The sequence below is a fragment of the Trachymyrmex cornetzi genome, unplaced genomic scaffold (assembly GCF_001594075.2).
Source record: "Trachymyrmex cornetzi isolate Tcor2-1 unplaced genomic scaffold, Tcor1.1 scaffold276, whole genome shotgun sequence".
NCBI lineage: Eukaryota > Metazoa > Arthropoda > Insecta > Hymenoptera > Formicidae > Trachymyrmex > Trachymyrmex cornetzi.
Window position 1 is genome coordinate 362249 of NW_017297438.1, and position 21035 is coordinate 383283.

Here is a 21035-nt window from a genome sequence, read left to right on the forward strand (position 1 = left end):
AAACATTGTAATAATCTATGTGCTATTGTAGTAATCCCTATAGGCGCAATTTTCATGTTTGTAATTTTTAAAGATAAGGCATCGAAAAATGACAATCCTGAGAGAATAATTTCTCACAAATAACTTTTAGTTTTTATTTTATGTTGATTCTTTTAGTAGTATCTTTTAAGATTTTATATATCATTAAATTTATTCTTTTTAGTATCATATAAGATTGAAAAAACGTTTGTTTTCTAAAAAATTTAAAAAATCTAATACTAAATGAAATTAATTCGAGATCTTTTTTTTCAGATCATTATTTCACGTTCTGCAATGTAATTTCTTTCGTCGATGCCTTATATATTTAATTTTGTTTCTTTTTATTCTCTTTAATTAAGTATATTGCATCAATATATTCACTCTCTTCCGCGAATAGTTATTCCTGCTTCTCTAAAGTTTGTTTTCATCGGCTATTGTTACATCACTTATGTAACAGCACTGCCGCGTTAGTGCGTGCACAATCGTTATCCTATATACTGCATAATTATTCCCGATATACCTCGATGATTAATGCACTCTTTGATGAAACGTATATATTAAGCGAAGCACAATGCCAATAGATTAGTATGTTTATGGTTGCTAGTGCCACCATGTATCGTCCCCAACATACATATTTGCCTGCCTAATTACATCCCGATGTGCGATGAACATACATGTGTCGTTTCTACAGAAAAAAAAACAGAAAAAACGCTACGGCTTCTTCCATGATATGACAGAATCTATCGATAGTTTCATAGTGAATAATTAATGTCAGACACTGGATGTTTTCCTATTGTGTAACTAGCAAACTTTTTTTGTTTCTTTTCGTGAAACTTACACTTACCGCATATCGCTGGCATAGTAGCGTTCGTAAAAACATTGTGAAAACAGCAGTGAAGAAAGAAAAGGTGTGTTACAACAAATAATATCGCAAATTATTTATGTCGTGAATGCATAATTCAACTCGATTATCAATAATTTATTATTAGTATATAATAAATTGTATTCGGGATCGGATTTTAGGGACAACATTCCGAGATGTGAGAAAGAATTGTAGTCATAATTATGTGCAATAATAGTAATTAATTCTGAATAATTATAATTAATTCTGTAAATATAAATTTTCTAAAATTATAATTCGATATATAATTTTAACTAGTCAGAGATGTAGCTTTTAAGTTATAATCTTAACTCTTTAGCCTTTGCTTTTTACATTTATTTTATCTTTTATTTCCTTTTTTCTAAAAAGAATTTAAATTTTTTGCTTTTTTGTGAAGATCTGTTGAATTTTTTTTAGATCTGTGATGTAGAAGGAAAATCCGATCCTGAAAGATGTCACGGTGTACTCTTTTGTAGCATTTAGATGTGTGTCATAGAATTTTATTTTAGTACGGCGCTGTGAGATGAAGTAGGGGCCATAAATAACCAAAAAAGAATAGTTGAGCTTTAATAATATACTTCTGTTATCAATACTTATTGTTTTTGTTTGCTAGATCTTTTATTGTTTTTTTTTGCGTATATATACTCTGTTGCGTTTATATATACTTATTGTGTTTTCCTTTCTTTTTAATTGATATTATAATTGTATTATATATTACTTTACTATCAAAATCTCAGTCAACAGTAGTATATGTGCATCTAGCGATAAGTTGTTATTGTTTGAATTGGCGCAAAAACATTCTCTATGTGATGTCAATAATTAGAAAATCATGGGCTTTTCGATGTCTCAAAATCATTTTATAAAGCTTGATGTATATTCAGAGTTAAAAAGAAGATAATATTAATTTCGTAAAACATGACATCTACTTAGCGATAAAAAGAAGGTAGTATTAATTTTACTTCATTAACTTTCTCTTTATTAACAGCAAGAGTAATGTTTTTGAGATTGTTTTGCCAATGATTTTCTTATATGTATACGCTTAGTTAGAAAGCGATGGCAGTGAATACATTCCACTAAATACAAAGATACTGTGCAATCTTTGATTAAATGGAAATTATGCGGAAACACGTAACGATATATTCACTGGATTAGATATTGCTTTCCGAGTAACATTTTGTAAGATGAAAGTAATGGTTGTGCTTGAGTGCAAATACCGTCACTGTTCTAGACTGTTACGGCAAATAACATCGTATATAGTCGCGCACGGCTCGAACAAGCCAAAGAGAGCATTACACTAGGCACATATCAGCGAGACGTAATGAAAATTATCATAATTAGCAGCGCTCTGCACTCCGTATCTTTATATCGATACTGTCTGCAATCACTAGTGTAATACGATACTTATCTGTAATATCCGAATCAAGTTTCTTTTGTTAAAGCGAAATTAAACATTGAATTTCCTATGAAGCGAGTCTTCTTTTCTTCTAAACTAAACGTTAAATTATATTGATTATATTGTTTCACGCTAATACCTTGTACAATCATGTACTCATCGCTTCCGCTGTATGTACATTCATACGATAACATTTTTTAGTGATAATTGTAACTATAGTTTTAATTCACGTCAGGTTGTTACAATGGTTGTCTCACTATACTATATTCCTACACATAAAATATCAATTAAGAAAACTCTTCCAGATTTATTTACAGAATTTATTGCAAATATACAATAAATGTAACTGTCATTGATAACAGCAAGTAGTCATTATTTTGCATGCCAAGGTGGGACTGGCTTTAAAACACATTCAAGTTGATTTAAGGCATTAATCTAATTTCTCAGTTTTATTTGAAAAAAAAAGCACCGAATTTTCGATGCTAATCTTTTGCATTGATAATCCATCCAAATAAATTTTCCTCAAAGTCCACTAACGTTAAGCCATAAGAAATAATATTTTCTCGATTCTGGCGCAGAGTTTTTGCATTTCACTAGGTACCGTGAACTCCGCTGCTAGAATAGCGTTTGCCACGGCTATTGTCTCTTGAACCGATCGCGCCTTGATCCATATCCTGCCATTCATCCCAGCGGCAAGTTCGTACGCCTGATTCCTTCCGAGTAGCCTGAACAACGGACACTCCGGATTGAGTAATTTCCTTACGAGGCTCAGCGAGCAGGTGAACATCATGCCATCTGAGCTGAGCATCCCGAGCTCATTCTCCTTGCCGTGGGAGTCCACGCATACCAATTCCGGCTCCATATCCTTGCTGGCGACCAGCAATTTGGCGTACACTAAATCGCCGATTTGTATATCAGGTCGATTTTTCTTCGTGGCTCCCTCAAAGGCCAAATAAGATAGTGTCGCCTGTTCACTGGCTCCGATATCCACTTTATAAATGTCACCGCTTTTTTGCGTCACTATACCAACGACGTTCTCGCCTCGACTGGGAATGTATCTGTGTAAAATAAAGAATAGTTAAAAATGGATAAACAAAAAAAAAGAGAATTAATTAGTTGATTGAAGCTTGGTCCAAGTCAGCTCTATTTTTGTTGAAGATGCTGGATCGAATTACATGCGTGTTTAATGTAAAATGAAAAAAGAAAATTCATATATTTTATAAACTCATATTAATCCTCTGAAACTAATAGTCTACCTACTGTACCCACTCAATTATAAATCTCTATCAAAAATATTCAATTTTCTTTTACAGCAAGTTTTGATTATTCTTATTAAAATGTACATAGTATTCATTTTCTTTTTATACAAGTTATTTTTTATTTATTGTGTTTTATGTCATCAATTTATTTGCAGGTATTGAATTTTTCTTTTATTGATTTCACATTCAATAACAATTTATATGTAATACGTAGATGTATAAGACATAATTTATTAATCGTTATTTTTTAAATATTTTTGTTTATTGTTACTCGTATACTAAACAATTTTTATGGATGATATATTTGTACAATGACATAATTTTTATTTGATCATTTTCCTTTTTTGTGAGTCATGTTCATAACAATTTTCATGTAAGACACAGATGTTTTAATATTTTAAATGGATTAATTTGTAATTTTTTTCGTATCTTTTATGACATTCGATTGTATTAGTTACGTATTCATTATTTTGCTATATTTGTATTTAGAATATGAAGGAGGATATCAACTTCATTGATGTTAATATTATTGGCCATTTTATTGTACAATTGTCACGAAACCGATGACTACCTAGATTGCATTTGAGGCATGGTCTGGAATATACGAGCTACAAGTTCCAACAAAGACGAACCATTCTGGACGGTTTATATGCCACTATTAATTTTACCAACATGCGAATATGTATGCGCCTTTATTATATATTGACCATCATGCGTTGTTACCGGTAACATTTGGATTTATTTTTTAACATTGAGAAGGACTCAATAGGTCGAAACGTCTGAAGAAGTCTGTATAAGTTATTGCTTACAATTATATTGTTACTCTAACGTCACCTTGAGTTGGTTCTTGACCCTATGATTGAATTGTTTTAATATACAAGTTATATTATTTTATATTAATTTTACCAACATGCGAATATGTATACGCCTTTATTATATATCGACCATCATGCGTTGTTACCGGTAACATTTGGATTTATTTTTTAACGTTGAGAAGGACCCGATAGGTCGAAACGTCTGAAGAGGTCTGTATAAGTTATTGCTTACAATTATATTGTTACTCTAACGTCACCTTGAGTTGGTTCTTGACCCTATGATTGAATTGTTTTAATATACAAGTTATATTATTTTGGTTCTTTGAAATTAATTAGTGCCTTTTAATTAATGTAAATTAAATAGATGTTATAGACTCAGCATCAGTATAACTGTGTTACAAGGTGCTTTCCAGCAAGAGACACAGTGTTTTTCATTTGATACAAATCGGCACAAGTTCTATCTTACTTACTCATGAAGTGTCAAGAAAGATAGAATGATATTTGTGTTAATTTATGTTACTAAATGGCAAGCAGATGACATAGACTGCTTTTCTTTTAGGAAACACAGTCGACACGAACATGATTTTATTCTTCAAAAAATAATATTTTGTACCGTTTCTGATAGCTGTCCACATAGTAGACGGCCGGGTCGCGTTTCCTCAGAACACCGGCTTTGCAGATGAAAACGGCATCGTCCTCACGACGCAGTCCAGGGCCCAGGATCACGATCTCCTTCTCGTGGTCTCTCTTTTTGTTTTCCTTCTTGAATGACGTGATGTTCGTTAAACTATCACCCGGCATCACCACGTCGCCCACGCTGACTTCCATCCCGAGAGAAAAGAAAAGTTACTCTCAGCTTTTTATTTCATTCACGCGATTAACAAGTGTATCCCGCGATTTCCTTGAAACTGTCGGGACTGTCGGTTAAACGCCAACCTAACCTCAAAACCATCACAACGTGCGACCACGTGCGTAATTCGGACTTGTCACCATCGTGATAGAAACGTCAAAAAGTATAAAATTTTCAAATTGAGTTTCATTGACACTGAAAGCAACTGTTTGTTTTATATTACTATCAAGAATGAAATAATAAAATTCTCATGATTCTTTTCAAATCTGTTCTTTACAGTTGTTTTGTTTACACTTTACAGGCATTTACAGCTGTTTACAGAACTTTCCGCACTTTTTCGTCCTCCTTTTTCTTGCTGACATTTATAATTGTGTAACTATTTCATCCTGGATGCGAAAAGTGCAATATGGTGCAGCTACACTTCCGCTGATTTTCGGAAGAAGTTATATTTATTTATGTGTGAATTCTTCTGTCGGCGGAATGGATACAGGAAGAGATTCAAATGTTACACAACGAACAGATATCACAAGTAGGCACCCGTTACGACGTAATCAAGAAACGGACAATCCTTGTTACAAGGTATCTAAGGCCCAGTTTCACAACTGACGGTTAACTCTTAACCGAAGTTCAACTTATTCATTATCTCTTTTTAATTCTAGAATTGGAAAAAGGTGACAAATAAGTTGAACCGCGGTTAAGAGTTAACCATGGGTTGTAAAACTGGGCCTTACTGTTTTATTATTATCGAACGTCGCGTGAACACACCTTCGGTATTCTTTTACAGCGATACAAGTGTATGTCTATGTATCAAGAAAAGCCAGAGAAAAAGCATAGCTAAGAAAATGTAGATAAAAGAAAATACCGTTAGCTAGAAGACCAGAACACGGCTGTTTTGTTAACACGTTGCGTTTTTCTCAACTTCTAGGAGCATCTCATGTCCCTAAAGTGCCTCAATTCTGATAAACCTCGGGAGGCATGCCAGCCATATTTCAACAATTACAAGAACTGTAAAGATTTTTGGGTAATTCTCTTCCTGCGATCCATGAAGGCACAAATTCATATTTGAGAACGTTTTTTAGCAAAAAAACAATCGATACAGTGTAACACAGTGTTATCATTTCATTCTTATTGTTTGCCAATGTTAAATAAAGATGCAAGGATTCACTGTGGGTGATTTTTGTATCACTATTTACAAGTGAATAGTGATACAAGTCGATACAAACATAATTTCTATCTTCCTCATTCAATGAGTAACCAGGGGCAGAATATTTGTGACATTAAATGAAAAGCATTTTATCATATGTATCTTGCTAGAAAATGCTCCCGTGTCCGCAAAATTACATCTTCAATAGGATTATTTTTCTTACAGGCTTCTGTGCGACATGAGCGCAAATCGAAAGGTATCGAACCGTACCTGCCACCTCCGGAGGAGCGCGCCAAAATAAAGACCGATTTCCTAAACTCAAGATAGTGATAGATACAGCACACGGCTTCATTTGTAAAAATATTTTTTATTCCGTAATATTCTTCGGTGTCTCGCAATATTACATTGTAATATATTACGTATGTATATAGTCCAACAGAGTTTATAAGCTTGAAATATATTAAATCCACATTGAAAAGAAACTGACATTTTCACTATTACCATCTAAATTTCTTCTTTCGATACATGTTAATTTTACATACACTTGGAAAACATATTACTTTGTGATGTATCTACAATTGCGATCAAAACTGTGAGACAAACAGAAAAGAGAGAAACTAGCTAGCTGCCACATTTCATTGTAGCAGAATTTTACATTGCAATTTATGAAAATCAAGATTATCATATAATAATTTGTACACATATTTTATATAACGCAAATATACAATCGATACATAAACAATAACGCACTCTCGATCCTTTCTTACTTAACATACATATTATCTTTTACTAAATGCATCTTAAAGTACTACACACAATGTTTTACAATCAAAAAATATATATATATTGCCAATAATTTAAATAATTTTCCAAATATTAATGAAAAAGAGAAAGAAAAAAACAGCTAAATACAATATTATTAGTCATTGATTAATAACGTCCGAGGACGATACATGTCGAAAACGAAGAGGTGCATTTTTAGTTCACTGCTCAATGAACTCGGCAGCATTCAAAGAAAAAGTATTTGTACACACATATTATATGTAAGCCCAGCGGAATATTATGATGGAGAGAACGTTTATGGACGAACCGCTGCTCTTGGAGATAAAGCGGTGATAAGGATAAGTATATCACAGTAAATAGTCAAACACATTTCGGACAATTTTGTTATTGTATAGAAATAAATAGGCAATATCTAGCAAACACACTATTTCTTTTTTTTTTTTTTAGATATGTAGAATAAAATGGCGCTATCAAATCTCTGCGAGCAGCATTACTATCGTATTTCGCGTGAATGGCGCGCGTTCTCATAAAGAACGTGATTTAATAATTTCCTTTTCTTGCTGTTCGAAAGGTGTTTTATTATAAATGTTAATGCCTCGTGATTAGTCCTAAGAAAAGTTCGTGTATGTGTGTGTCAGATCTCTTCTCCCTGCTTGCTTTTCCGTGTCAGTTTTTATCAACCTTTTCTTTATCTCTTCGTTCTTAACATGCATCGTCGGCAAGTAGTCATTCGGAATGATCTTTTATGGAGAAAGTCTGAATACGGAAATGCCGGCACATTTGACGTACCTGTAATTACAAAACCGATCATGTTGACATGACAGAAAGAATGTCATATAAATTATAAAAATAAAATAAATAACAATTATCATTAATTGCAGATTTCTTTCTAAATATATATAATTGAAAATACATTAATATTACATAATTATAATCGTAACACGTCATTAAACTTACCACACAAGTGCCATAATGAACATGTGACACCAGGGCCACTACAGAAACTAAATACATAATTTCCAAATCTATGCTTGGCAAGATAAATGAAAAAACAGCGGCCACTGCGATTGGCAATAGTAACCACGGTAGTATCTCACATCTAGTATTACTCATTTGTGATACGATCAATCGACACTGCAATATAAACATTGTTTACATGAATACAATGAATATTCAAAGAAACAAAAAAATTACTAAGTTAAATATATCTATGCATCTCTTACGCATATATTAGAAAAAATAGTGCCGATGGCAAAGTATATTATTCTCGGATCTTTTTCTAGAATATTGTTTGGAGAGTGCATTATCCAGAATGTGGAAATTATAAAGAACAAAACTAAAGGCACTAAAGGCCTTACAGCCTCTGGAAACGTCCGCATTTTTCCGGTCTTATCTCTATATGACCTGCAACATAATTCAAAAGATAATTATGTTAACGTAAAGCTTTTTATTCAAACTTTGTTTTAAATAAAATGAGCTTTTTAAAAAGAATTATAAGAGAGAAATAGATAATTGAATATAGAATATTTTTTATCAATATTTATTAATTATCATTAACAGAAAAAAAATTTCGTATCATTTCGTTTTTATCCAACAAATATTTTAGTAACAATAATTTTTAAAAATGTATTATTTATTACAACGATAAAATGACACTCACTTGTATATATTCCAAATAACGACTGGTAAGTTGGACACAAGCGCACTAACATACAATAACATTTCAAACATCATTCCCGCCGATATACCACCTGGCAATTCAAATTTCCAGGCTTCGTGTCCACCTATGCTGGTAAGTGTAAATACAATAACGGTTGCCTATAAAATCAATAAAAGGTTAATGTAAATTGGCAGAGATTGATGAAATAATAAAAGTCAATTAGTAATATGAAAAAAATATTATTTTACATTAAAAATCATATATCTGAGCAAACTTACCAGCATGGAAGCATCATATCCCCAGGGAAGAAACAGTACACCTGTGTTATACTTCTCCCAATGACTTAGATAGAAATTAATGAATACATTCCACAGTATAAAGTACATTCGTAGCGGCGAGACGCTGTGATCTGTTCTGCCGAAGACTGAGTACATACACACTGTGATCAACATGGCAGTCCAACTATCTAAACCATGATCAAATAGTTCCCCTAAGGGACCGGACGTTTGTGTGCGTCTTGCCTGTTTACCATCTATCCCATCTGCAATATAAACAAAATTAAGTTATTGTTCAAGAAACTGTATACATATATATATATATACTACAATAAAATTTTTATATATATTTCTCTCAATAAAATTATGTTTATTATTTTCTCATCCATATTGCTTAATATATAAATTTATTATTCTGTTTTATGTAAGTTCGTGTGCCTATTCAAATGCAAAAGATAAATTTTTCATAATTTGCGAAAATATTATCTTAATTATTATAACATATATATATTTATATATATATATACACTCTATAACAAGGTATCTCGAAATTCACTCAAAATACTAATAGCAAGAAAATTCTCGAAAAATTAAGTTAATGTAAAAACATTAATTACAAATTTTAATTTTAATTTCGAAGATAATAAAGGTATTAATATAACTAATTACAGACTACGTTTATAAGCCATCTACTTATGAACAATATTATCTAAAAAGCAACTCATTACTCATAAGTGAAATAGTCTATAATTAATATATAAACATCTGTATTCCAAAAATTATTGTTCAAAATAAAAATTTATAAACAATTTTTTTACTTATTTTTCCAAGAACTGTCTTGTTATTATTTTGAGTCGCGAGTTTTGAGATAGTTGTGTGTGTGTGTGCGTGTGCGTGTGTGTGTGTGTGCGCGCGTATAAGTATGCATATACATGTATACTCAATATATCAAGATAAAAACTTCTGAAAATACGCAAAGAAAAAAAAATCACATAGATGATTAATATTAGTTCATTTAACAAACATATGTACATAATTATTCAATAAAATATACGTATGATACTCTTATTATTGATATACGTATACTTTTACACCCTTAACTTCTACATGTTAATATTAAAATTATATATCAAGCACCAAATGCACGTACCAAGCGTATATGCCATAAAAATGTTAAAAGCAGCCATGGCAAAGACCCATCGTGATATTGGAGGGTATTCCGGCTTGTCGTCACTGGACGCATAGAAGTAGTAGTCATAAATCGCAAATAGCATAAAGTTTAGCACGGTAAAAAGGAATCCAGAGAAAGTTAGTACATTTGGAGCAATCCACTTTGGACAATACTAAAACACAAGATGGAATGATTATTTTATAATAAAAATACTATATAAAAAAACTATTTTGTTCTACTGTAGCTCTACAAAATACATGGATAAAAAGAAGTATCTTATTAACATAACAATTGTTCCATCACTGAAGCAGAGATTATACCTGTACTATTTTATTCCAAAAGGGATGCATAACATACACGCTCAGGGGACTTGTGTCCAAGGAGCTATACTGAAATCATAACATATTCAAAATAAACAATACAGCTAAACATTGAGAGAGCAAAAAATATTATTTCAATTATTTCAATAAAGTTATATGTGTATTGGGAAAAATTAAATATAAAATATAAAATAATTTTATGAATTATTGTATACACATGTTATAATTGCATGTATATTATAAAACGCGTGACATATATTTATATATATTCATAATTTCTTCAAATCAATAATCGGTACGTATGAAAAGTATATTCAAAATCAGACCTCTCACCTTGTAACTCTCAAACCCCGTGAGGTGCTCATCCGTCAGGTACTCCACCTCGAACTTCAGCTTACGATACATCTTGGAATCTCAGGAATCTTAACTATCTTACGAATCTAATGTCGTTAACTCTGGGAATCGTTAACCACGCGTTTACGCGATGGGAGAGGCGCCGGGCGGTGGGCGCCAATAACGCGCGAGCCTCGAGAGATCTCCGGTGAACTCCGGCCTTTCACGAGGATATCTCTTTCCTTATTTGTACCGTACGCAAAATCGTCTATCACGTCGGCTCATCGTGGCATCGGTCGTACCTGCGGTATTTTCACAACGAACAAGCGAAACTCCAGCTCGGCAGCCACCTACAATTGCCGATTTCCACTCGGGAAACGAGGCGCAGATCTATCGCGCGTCTGACCGTTGCACGACGAGTCACCTCACCCTCACCACTCCTCACGAATACTCACGATTCACGATTTACAATTACGCACGTATTACGTATGCACGCGTATCGGGTGATCCCGGCACGTCGTTGTTCATTGTCACCTCACAGACCACACCACCGCACACAACGAATGCGCGACGTGCTGGACGTGCATTCCCACGTTAGAAGAGAGTTCAAGAGAGGAGCGCGCGCGCGGCGCCGGCTGATTGTTCATTTGTTCCCTTCGTTCATTCTCGATCGTCCACGCGCTTGCTGTTTCAGCGGTTGAGATGGAAAAGAGACATGCTTTAACGATTGAGCTTGATAATACAGAGCCGTGCATTTACGTGTGTAAAATAGAATGATCTACGACCGGTATTCGTAGTCAGATTATAACTTTACTGGGCCTTCTATAATTCTACAATGATAAGCCATTAGTCATAAATTAGAAGTCAGAAGCTAAAAATTGACGATTGTGAATTTTTAGCTTCTAATTTCTAATTTATGACTAATGACTTATTGTAGAATTATAAGGAATTATAGAAGGCCCAAGGCCTTCTATAATTCTACATAATACCCCATTAGCCATAAATCAGAAATCGGAAGCTAAAAATTGACCAATCACAGTCGTCAATTTTTAATTTATGATTAATGGCTAATTATTGTAGAAGGCCCATATAAAGACCGTCTCAAGTATGTACATACATTTTTAAGATGTCACAAGTCAATCACAAAACCGTTCAAGAAACATTTTTTTTTCAAGTAAATATTTTTCTAATTATTTTCAGATTTAAAGCTTTTAATTCCACTTGAAGTATAATAGGTAATTTAATTCAAACTGATCGACTTTATGCCAAGAACGAAAAAAATTGGAAATTACAGTTTTGTTATCGGCTTCAGGTGTCGACTATTAACAATATTTGCTTCATATATATAATATATATGTATGAGTTTTATACTTTGTACGTATAAAACACTCTTGATTTGGACTAAGGATTACATAAACTGTTGAATTCTTCAGAAATAGGCTTACATATCTAGGCTACGTTCCAAAACTTTCTCTGCGAGATTTTATTTTATATGCTATGTATACGTTATTATTATTTCGAGCAAAATTTTCCTCGGAGAGGAAGTTTTGGAACATAATCCTAATAAGAAAAATAGTTAGAAAATTTTTACATATGTGTGTTGCGTGCAATATTGATGAGTAAGACAAGTATTACGTAACACGCAAATCGTGTGTTAATCAAGTCCCTGAATCGATAAAAAACAGACGACTTTAGGATCTCCTTAGATATTATTACTTGAGACAATTTTAGAAAAAGAACTATTTCTTGCAAGGATACAGTAGTAGTGTTTTCTGCAATAATTATAGGAACACTAACAGTGGCCAGCCAATCACAAAGCGTACATGAGTAGTCCGGTTATACGAGCGGTGAACGATCTGAAGGTTCTCTAGTCCTGGTTTCATAAAAGCCGAAACAAGTTGAGAGCGGGTGTAGGTTTTGACAGTTGACACCTTTACGGTGTTCTCGACTGGCTCTTTGACGTATGTCTGTATGACGTGACGTAAGCCGGCACCGGCGAGACATATTCTAAACACGCTGTGTATTTTATCGATTAACCGTTCTGAAAGATGACACTGTGCTAATTTTGCTGATTGACACGTACTAAGGAGCAACGACGCAAAGACCGGTATTTGCAGGCATGGGCGATGCTCTCGCTGCTGTCATTACTTGAGAAACGTCAGAAGATCATTGTATGTATTTGTACACGCATATATGCTTTGTGTTCGATATAAAAAATCATGTTAACTCTGATTGTATTGGCAGCTTAGTCGCTCCAGAAACTTCACCATGGCCTCTGCCACGGAGCAGCAGCAGCAGCAGCAACAGCAGCAGCAGCAACAGCAACAAACAACGCTGGAGTTTTATCAGGCGATGGCTGACTTTAAAAACATGTTTCCACAGATGGATGATGATGTGATAGAGGTGAGAAAACTATCGACAAGTTAAAAGTCCATTTTTAGTATTTTAGATTAATTTCAATCTCGATTAACTTACTTTTTTAAATCCTTTTCTAGTTCTGATTAGATGAAGATTAATTAGAATAAGATTAAGAATATGACTGCATTTGGTTGAAATATTTATACACTGTATAAGCTTCGTTCTATCTTTATCATTGTTACATAAGAAAGATAAAATGAAGTTTACAACGTCCAAAACAAAAGCAGCCTAAATTAAACCAACAAAAAGGAATCTATATTGATATAAATACATAATCTAGCTACTGTCAACTGTCATATTGTTTTATTCTAGGAATATGTTTGAATTTTATTATATATTTGCAGGCTGTACTGAGATCCAATCAGGGAGCTGTGGACACCACAATCGACCAATTGCTCACCATGAGTACTGACAACGAGAACGAGAAAATTAGGAGCGAGCTGGAACAGAAGGAAGAGCTTCCAAACCAAGTGACCGCGAAGTCACCCAGGAAAGACTCAAGCAAAGCAGCGTTAAGAAGCAGCGTTCAAAAATGGCAGCCTCCACTGTTGGGACCATTGCCGGACACCTTTCTAAGGCTTCCCCAGCAAATATCTGATGATGGCATCGACTCGGCGTATTTGCAAGAGAATACTATGCTAGAGGACGAGAGGATCGCTATGTTTTTGCAGAACGAGGAGTTCATGGCGGAGCTTCGTTGGAATGAAGATTTCCTGTCTACATTGGAACATGGTAAAGAATTGAGGAGACCGCAAGGAAGTGCAGCTCAAGAGAGAAAATGGAACGTTTTCTTTCTCTTGTAGACTCAAAGCTGGAGAAGTGCAGCAGCCAGACCGGTCACGACGACGAGGATCTGTTCAAAGAAAGACTGAAAAATATGGGCAAACGTAAGTAATGAATTGGAAAACTATAATTTAAGTTAAAAGCTATATATATATATATATTACGAAGGTGTTCACTCGCAGTAAGAAACGCGGTGGCAGACAATTATTACCACCGACAGCTTCTTGCGACGATCTTCTGGATCCGGAAGAATCATCCAAACCTCAATCTTAAAGAGAGATCTATATCTATACGATCCTGCTGGAATATTTGCTCTTTTTTCTCGTCATCGTAAGACGGCAAATTCAACGACATTTGCAGCTTAATTTAGATGTCATATGTCACGAAAAGAAGCATATCTATGTCGTGACTTGCGATAGACGAGATAACTATGTCAGGGTCGTGTAAGATATAAATTAATTAGCGATTCAGGTTTATAGCTCACTTGATGGTTGACAATTAGCTGCAGAGATAATGGAATTACAAGGTTTTAACTTAAAGGTGCGTCAGTGAAACAAAGACTCACCGAATAGAGTGAATATCAAGTAAAACGCTTGAAACGATAAAAGAATTATCAAAAAGCCGTATCTCGGTAATTATGCAGATATACGTAGGAATTAATTAATCTTAAAGCATTAATCAATCTTAGTGCGTTAATTAATCTTAATGTATTTTCTAGTAAAGACGCAGATCTGTTTCTGATAAATTCAGTGTGATATTTTACGATGTTGTGACGTAAAGTTTATTTTAATAGATTTTATATTTTGTTGTTGTACGTTGCTTGCGATTATCCGTATTACTATGTATTACTGCGTATTATTGCGTATAATCGTTTGAAGACTGACACAAGAAAGTTTTGCAGAAATCTATCGAGCGATAATTTCGATAGAATTTTTTATCACTGATATTGGAAAAATACTTAATTCAAATTAATAACGGTCGTCATTGTTTTACTTAAGCGTGACGAGTAAAACAAATAAAATTTTTATTGTACGCAAAATACGCAATATGTTTTGCTTTCTAGCATATACGGCTACGAAAGTAATTGATGTTGTATATATATGTTCATGTGCATCGTACGCCGATAGTGCGTCAATGTTAATTAGCCACAATAGTTTATTGAAAATTAAAAAAAAGCGCAACATCGATCCGGTTTGGAAAGAATGATTCTTTTGAAAATTCGATTTTCGAGAAGATGGAGATCTGATCTGGTGAGATAAACAACTGATTCGTCAAGATAGAGATAAAAAAATGGATGAAGGTTTGTTATATTCTCATGAAATTTTGCATTATTCTAAATAATTTGCCAAATTCAAAATTTAAGACACTACACAAATCTTAGATGCCTTCATTCATTTATCTTTTCGATTCTACTTGCGATTGCAAGTAGTAATTGCACCTCTTTTAGACGTAAAACCTAGTCATTCAGTCTAGCCATTATTTATTGAACAAAAGCTCTGTTATTGTAACGATATCGTGTGAATGTAGAAAATATTTATAAAAGTGATTGTAGACAGTCTAAGTAATTTACAACATGTGCTATGATGACAAACACGTATGAGAATAAATTGGAAGAGCTGGAATGAGTATTATATTTATTCAAAATTTCATTTGCATTCAAAAATTAGGGAAGAAATGGAAAGCACATTTATCTAAATCGTCGTGATTTGTGCTAACCACTTCTCTCCTAGTAATCATGAAATCGACTTGGATAACTGGCCCGAGAGTACAATATCGAAATATCAAAATGAGCAGATTGTCTCGTGTTACGTATCAGGTTGCTTGAAAAACACTCTAGCACCAGAGAGACTATAGTACAACAATTGAAACTCGGCGTTTCTTTCATTGAGACGTTGGAGAGTGAGCGCTCTGGTTTGTTGAAGCTTCTCATCGCCGTGATCATCCTTGCGCTCGGCTGCAAGCTTTTCTTGGGCGATGTGCTGTTCAACCGTTTTAAACCAATGAAGGCCGTCCAGTTCAACGCTCTGATCGAGCAGTGCGTTGATGTAGGCAATACCCATGGCGAAGCCATCGTCAGTGAAAGCTGCGCCGGTCTGATTCTTTTTAAACATCTTCTCTTTATTGGATACGGAATTGTCGACGAAACTGAGCGTTAGTGGCGGCACGATGGCGTAGAACTGCTGCAGATGATAGGACTTGGTGTCGCGGAATGCTGATGCAAACACGTCGACTAGCAACTTGAAGTATTGAATACCCTCGGTGAAGTTACGCACCAGATCAGCGATGTCGTTCTCCAGCCGTTTGGCTGCAGCTTGTGTGGTGGCGCTATAATTTAGTCCACGACAGAGCGATTCGAATGGCACTGTTTTCTCGATATCTGGCAGAAAAGATATTGCGTTAGAGCTGGCGTGAAGGCCGCCGGAGCGAATCAACCGCACGTAGCCGAGTGCGTTGCCGATTTGCGTGATTAGTTGACGAAACTGATCCAGGTAACTCAGCCCGTCGGCAGTCATCCCTAGTTTTCGGATACCCTTTTGGAATTTCTCTGCTCGTTCGTATGTGTACGGAGCGGCGCCTGCTTCTCGTTGTGCTCGGACGAATCTAATATCGCGCATCAATCGCGACTTGATGTGTTCGTCGAAAAGGAACTGCGAGAAGGTGTGCAGCTTTACACGCAGAAACTGGTAAACAAAGTTTACCGTGGTACTCATGATGCCGGTGCCATGGGTGCGAATTGAATTGGCGATATGCCGGATGCCGATGGTGTTTAGATGCTTGTTGCCGCTGCTGTGTTCCACGAACGTTTGCGTGTTCAGATTGTATAGGTATCTGTAATGAAACAATATGAATATACTGATAAATTTCTAAATACTAGTTATAACATAAATTCTTATAATATCATATTTAATAATTCTGGTTACCTGGAAACGAACACATGGATGTTACGCATTATCTCTAGAGCGTCCAGACCCTGTTCGAGAGTCTGCGTCGGCAGATGGTCCTGCACCGTGTCCAGGCCCATCTTATAACTGGCTAACGCATGCATCGTCCGGTAGGTTCTCCAATCATGTAGGGCCACTGTCGTCAAATTGTAAAACATATCGTCCAGGTAATGCTCGACAAATCTTTTTGTACAAACCATGTTTTCGGCCAAAGGCAACGGCGGGACTCGCACCACTCTGCTACTGTCTTTTGCGCCAATATTAAAGGGATTCGTGGAGTCCAGTTTAAGATGAGCATGCACGTGCAGCCGTAGGCTAGTTTCGATCTCGTGGCAGGCCGGTTTTAATACACTCTTCACTAGGCTCTCCCGGAGTTCCGCAATGCGTTTTATTTTCAGCTCAGCGAATTCCTGTTCGCTCATGGCGCTGTTGAAAGCGGCGAACAGATGTGTAATATGGTAAACGCCGGTATTGCTGTCGACGACCGAGGAGAGATAAGCGGGGAGCATGTTTTGATGATGCAGCAGCAGCGAATAGTCGCCGTGTTCATCGACTAATTCGTACAACTTGGCCACGACATCATAACTATCCAGCAGGAACCGTAGTTTGACTACTTCTTCTTCGCGGAAAGTGTCAGTCAGCTGAGTGGCGCACGCTAACGCGCAACGCACTATCAGCCGTCTATCTGTGCTCGCTGGACCACTTATCAGCCGCATACTCAACCCTATCAGCGATAGTGCATCTAAGCGTTCCCTGCTGTAACCCTTGTCCCTCTGAACAAGAGCTTTTCGCGCCGTTTCCAGCATAACTAGCACGTAGTAAGCTAGGTATTGCAGCACTTGCGCCTGCGATTGCACTACAACCGGCCCGAGTGTGTAAAACGTCGTCTGCAGGGACTTTTGCAACTCCACGAGTCTGCAAATTAGTTGTACTGTGCCACGACTCATCGGCTTCGACAGCAAAGCGTGCAAATTCGTCACAAATGCAACAGTCTCTTGTATCTGAGACAGCAAAGCTAACAAATCCATCAGCAGCGTACGCTTTTGTCCAATGTCTGATACCTGGAGATTGGTTCTTGTAAGGATACTCTGCATCTCCACGCACCAGGTCGTCCCTCGTTGTATCAGATTGTTCACCGTGACAGACAATCTTTGCGTTCTCACTTGCAGAATCTTTTCGCCAATTTGTGAGTTTATGGCATTGCCAGTTTCCTTTGGCACGACGTTGCTGAGGAACTTACTAGGCACCCACATCACATTCCCCACCAACGTGACCGCGTAGAATTTCTTGTTGGCCTCCAGCACCCTCTTGATCAGCTTCTTGTCGCAAGCACCAAACAGCTTTATCGCCACGGCGACGCCGACGTTGGCTCTTATCCAGTTCTTGTTCAATGCGGCACAGTCGTTGGATTTGCTCTCCACATCTGTAATCATATTTTTCAGATAACTGATAATCTGCTCGCTCATGACTGCACCCTTATTTACATCCATCACATGCTCGATCGCCTTCAGAAACATATTCTTTCGTAGCAATTTCTCCTGCAGATCTTTGAGCAGATGATCAAACGTTTCCAATTTTGTCTTGGTGACATCAAACTGCGATGGATTATGCATCATAGAGCGCACATGAATCCTGTACTTCTTCCACTGTTCCAATATTACTGGTTGAGCGTCGACGATCTCGTCGAGAGTTACTAGGATAACAAATAGATCTATGAAGCCTTCCAGTAGAACGGGTAAATAGATTTCATGGACGGCGCCGGATAGACTTGCCAATTGTTGGGTAGTCAAGTGTACGACAGCTGACATTCGATTGGTAAAAACGGATAGATCTAGGAGATCTGACAATAATTTAGTCACACCAATAAGATCGTCATTCATGCATCTTTCTCCGTGAGCGAAGAGCTTTGCATAAAAACCAGCAGCTTCCACTTTCAGCAATCTGATTTCTCTGCACGTTCCTGCTATCGCTGCCAGCAGCTTGGATAGAACTTTGTTCTCCATTTCCACCAAAGACAGGATGCCAATATCTTCTGTCGATTTGTAGACTAGACGTAGAGGACCTTCTATAATATACTCTAACGTTGAATCACCTTTCCAAGATTTCTCCACCAGATTCTCAAAAAATTCTCCGTACTTTCGTAGATGCATAGCACCTGCGGCTTTATAGATGCCTTCATCTTTTTTGGAGTTCCACGTCGGTGCCTCTATCATTTTTATTTATTGAAGTTGTAACTTCGGCAATTTGTGATGATTATTAGAGGTACTCTAATTATAGAATTTTTATGATTAATACATATGCATTATAAATTTATAAAATATAATCATATTAAAATTCTTGTTTCTTTCAATAAAATTTCTTTAACATATAATAACTTACCTTGTTTATATTATATTTTTGTATTTTTTATATATAATTATGATAGGAATCTTTTATATTATTATTTTATGCATTCAAACATAAATAACTATACTCTATATTACTTTGTTTCTATGCAGTATCCAATCCATTATTGTTATTCCATCAAACTCGTCAAACTTCAGCTGATCACAGCTGACGCCTCTCACTGACACTGCACAACACTGCAAAGATAGCTAATCTAATGTAATCAGATAGAAGCATACATGTTCTACTATTAGCAACAGATGGCAATATTTTTGGAAAGTGAGGAAATATCGACTGTCGATATTTTCTCACTCAGTCGATTAAATTGTATCTTAAAACTGACGAAGAAAATCTTCATTAATTTATAAATTTAAGAAAATTAATTATTAATTTAAGAAAATCTTCGTCATTAATTTATAAATTTTTTTTACTTATCTCGAACAAGGATTGCGAAGTAACGAATAAAATCTAATCTTTCTCCGTATTGATATCTTTTTATTATATCAGTACAAGATGTTACTTTATTTTTAAACAAAAAGTGAGATAGAAATTATATGATGCCGATTTTGTTGGCGACATCGAGCGCATCATAATCGCGCGTTAGGCGCACGTATGCCTTCTTTCTGCCGTCCGGCCTCATCAAAGTATTCACCTTTGCTACATCAACATCGTAAAGTTTCTTAATCGATGCCTTGATGTGATATTTGTTGGCGTGATCGTGCACGATAAAGACTAAGGTATTGTTGTCTTCAATCTTCTTCATCGCCGCTTCCGTTGTCAATGGGAATTTTATGATGTTGAACGCGTCCATACTGAAAACAAATCACAAAGATGCAATAATTTCTCAAAAGAAATTCATATATACATATTTATTTATGAAGTTTCGAGTGAATCTCATTTAAACCCTACCGATTTCTGTTCGGCACAGATTTACGCGGGTATTTGGGATTCCTAGGTGGCCTGAAAGTTTTGGGCCTGTGGAAGTGAACGGACGTCCTAATCTTCCGCACCCTGGAGCCATGAACTCCCTTCAAGATCTGTAAAGTAATAAATGTGATTGTTAAATTCATAATATTTGATACATTCTTGCATACAGTAGACTCATTAATTGTTCAGTACTGTGTTAAAAATTTATTTTCACGGAAATTCAAAGAGATTCCCACACTTAAATTCATCATTGAAAAAGACAATATTGCCTGTATTCATAGTCAGGTTTTATATTTAAGGCTTCCTTAAATTTATCTTCAGATACTCTACGAATTATTTCATTGGCTAATGAGCATCTAAAAATAAATTTAAGGAATACGGGCATATGTCTTTCAAGGAGAACAAGTCCAAATTGACTAAATCGTGACATAAATTCGAGCAATAATTGATCAATATGTCGTCAAATTAACATTATTTTAACTTTCTTGTTCACCTTGGGTTAAAATATTAACAAGACAAATGTTTCTATTTCAAGCACCTTCTTCTGAGCCTTGAGAGCCTTCTGAACTGGAGCCGCTGGCTTTCCACCCTTCGGGGTCTTTTTGGTAGCCTGTACATTCTTCTTGGGTTTGCTAATCAACGGCTTGCTGGCAAGCTTAAGCACAGGCTTAGCCGCAGG

General features: G+C 35.7%; 6 protein-coding genes across 6 annotated transcripts in view; 2 read left to right on the forward strand and 4 right to left on the reverse strand.

Moving 5' to 3' along the window:
* Positions 1-1165: 1165 nt before the first annotated feature.
* On the reverse strand, positions 1166-5501 carry Rrp40 (exosome complex component Rrp40). Its single transcript, XM_018508868.1, has 2 exons — positions 4979-5501; positions 1166-3349 (listed from the first exon to the last, which is right to left on the reverse strand). Exons 1-2 carry the CDS (start codon positions 5191-5193, stop codon positions 2830-2832), a joined length of 735 nt encoding a protein of 244 aa, XP_018364370.1. The 5' UTR covers positions 5194-5501; the 3' UTR covers positions 1166-2829.
* An 82-nt stretch (positions 5502-5583) lies between these two features.
* On the forward strand, positions 5584-7125 carry LOC108762075 (coiled-coil-helix-coiled-coil-helix domain-containing protein 7). Its single transcript, XM_018508880.1, has 3 exons — positions 5584-5794; positions 6141-6236; positions 6585-7125. Exons 1-3 carry the CDS (start codon positions 5606-5608, stop codon positions 6684-6686), a joined length of 387 nt encoding a protein of 128 aa, XP_018364382.1. The 5' UTR covers positions 5584-5605; the 3' UTR covers positions 6687-7125.
* Positions 7126-7270: 145 nt separating this feature from the next.
* LOC108762069 (ethanolaminephosphotransferase 1) lies at positions 7271-11696 on the reverse strand. The gene is made up of 8 exons (XM_018508871.1): positions 10902-11696; positions 10569-10637; positions 10228-10420; positions 9081-9343; positions 8803-8960; positions 8366-8546; positions 8100-8276; positions 7271-7931 (listed from the first exon to the last, which is right to left on the reverse strand). Exons 1-8 carry the CDS (start codon positions 10971-10973, stop codon positions 7869-7871), a joined length of 1176 nt encoding a protein of 391 aa, XP_018364373.1. The 5' UTR covers positions 10974-11696; the 3' UTR covers positions 7271-7868.
* A 1010-nt stretch (positions 11697-12706) lies between these two features.
* Positions 12707-15724, forward strand: LOC108762111 (CUE domain-containing protein 1). Its single transcript, XM_018508940.1, has 5 exons — positions 12707-13072; positions 13146-13304; positions 13664-14051; positions 14123-14206; positions 14239-15724. Exons 1-5 carry the CDS (start codon positions 13028-13030, stop codon positions 14373-14375), a joined length of 813 nt encoding a protein of 270 aa, XP_018364442.1. The 5' UTR covers positions 12707-13027; the 3' UTR covers positions 14376-15724.
* SWIP (strumpellin and WASH-interacting protein) lies at positions 15202-19284 on the reverse strand. Its single transcript, XM_018508939.1, has 2 exons — positions 17024-19284; positions 15202-16931 (listed from the first exon to the last, which is right to left on the reverse strand). Exons 1-2 carry the CDS (start codon positions 19255-19257, stop codon positions 15908-15910), a joined length of 3258 nt encoding a protein of 1085 aa, XP_018364441.1. The 5' UTR covers positions 19258-19284; the 3' UTR covers positions 15202-15907.
* Positions 19285-19903: 619 nt separating this feature from the next.
* Positions 19904-21035, reverse strand: part of RpL23A (ribosomal protein L23A) — a 2261-nt gene continuing 1129 nt past the window's right edge. Inside the window, exons 3-5 of the mRNA XM_018508864.1 lie at positions 20895-21035; positions 20339-20466; positions 19904-20241 (exon numbers count right to left, since the gene is read on the reverse strand). Coding sequence (XP_018364366.1) covers positions 19980-20241; positions 20339-20466; positions 20895-21035 — 531 coding nt within the window. The 3' untranslated portion in view covers positions 19904-19979. The remainder of the gene's footprint in view (positions 20242-20338; positions 20467-20894) is intronic.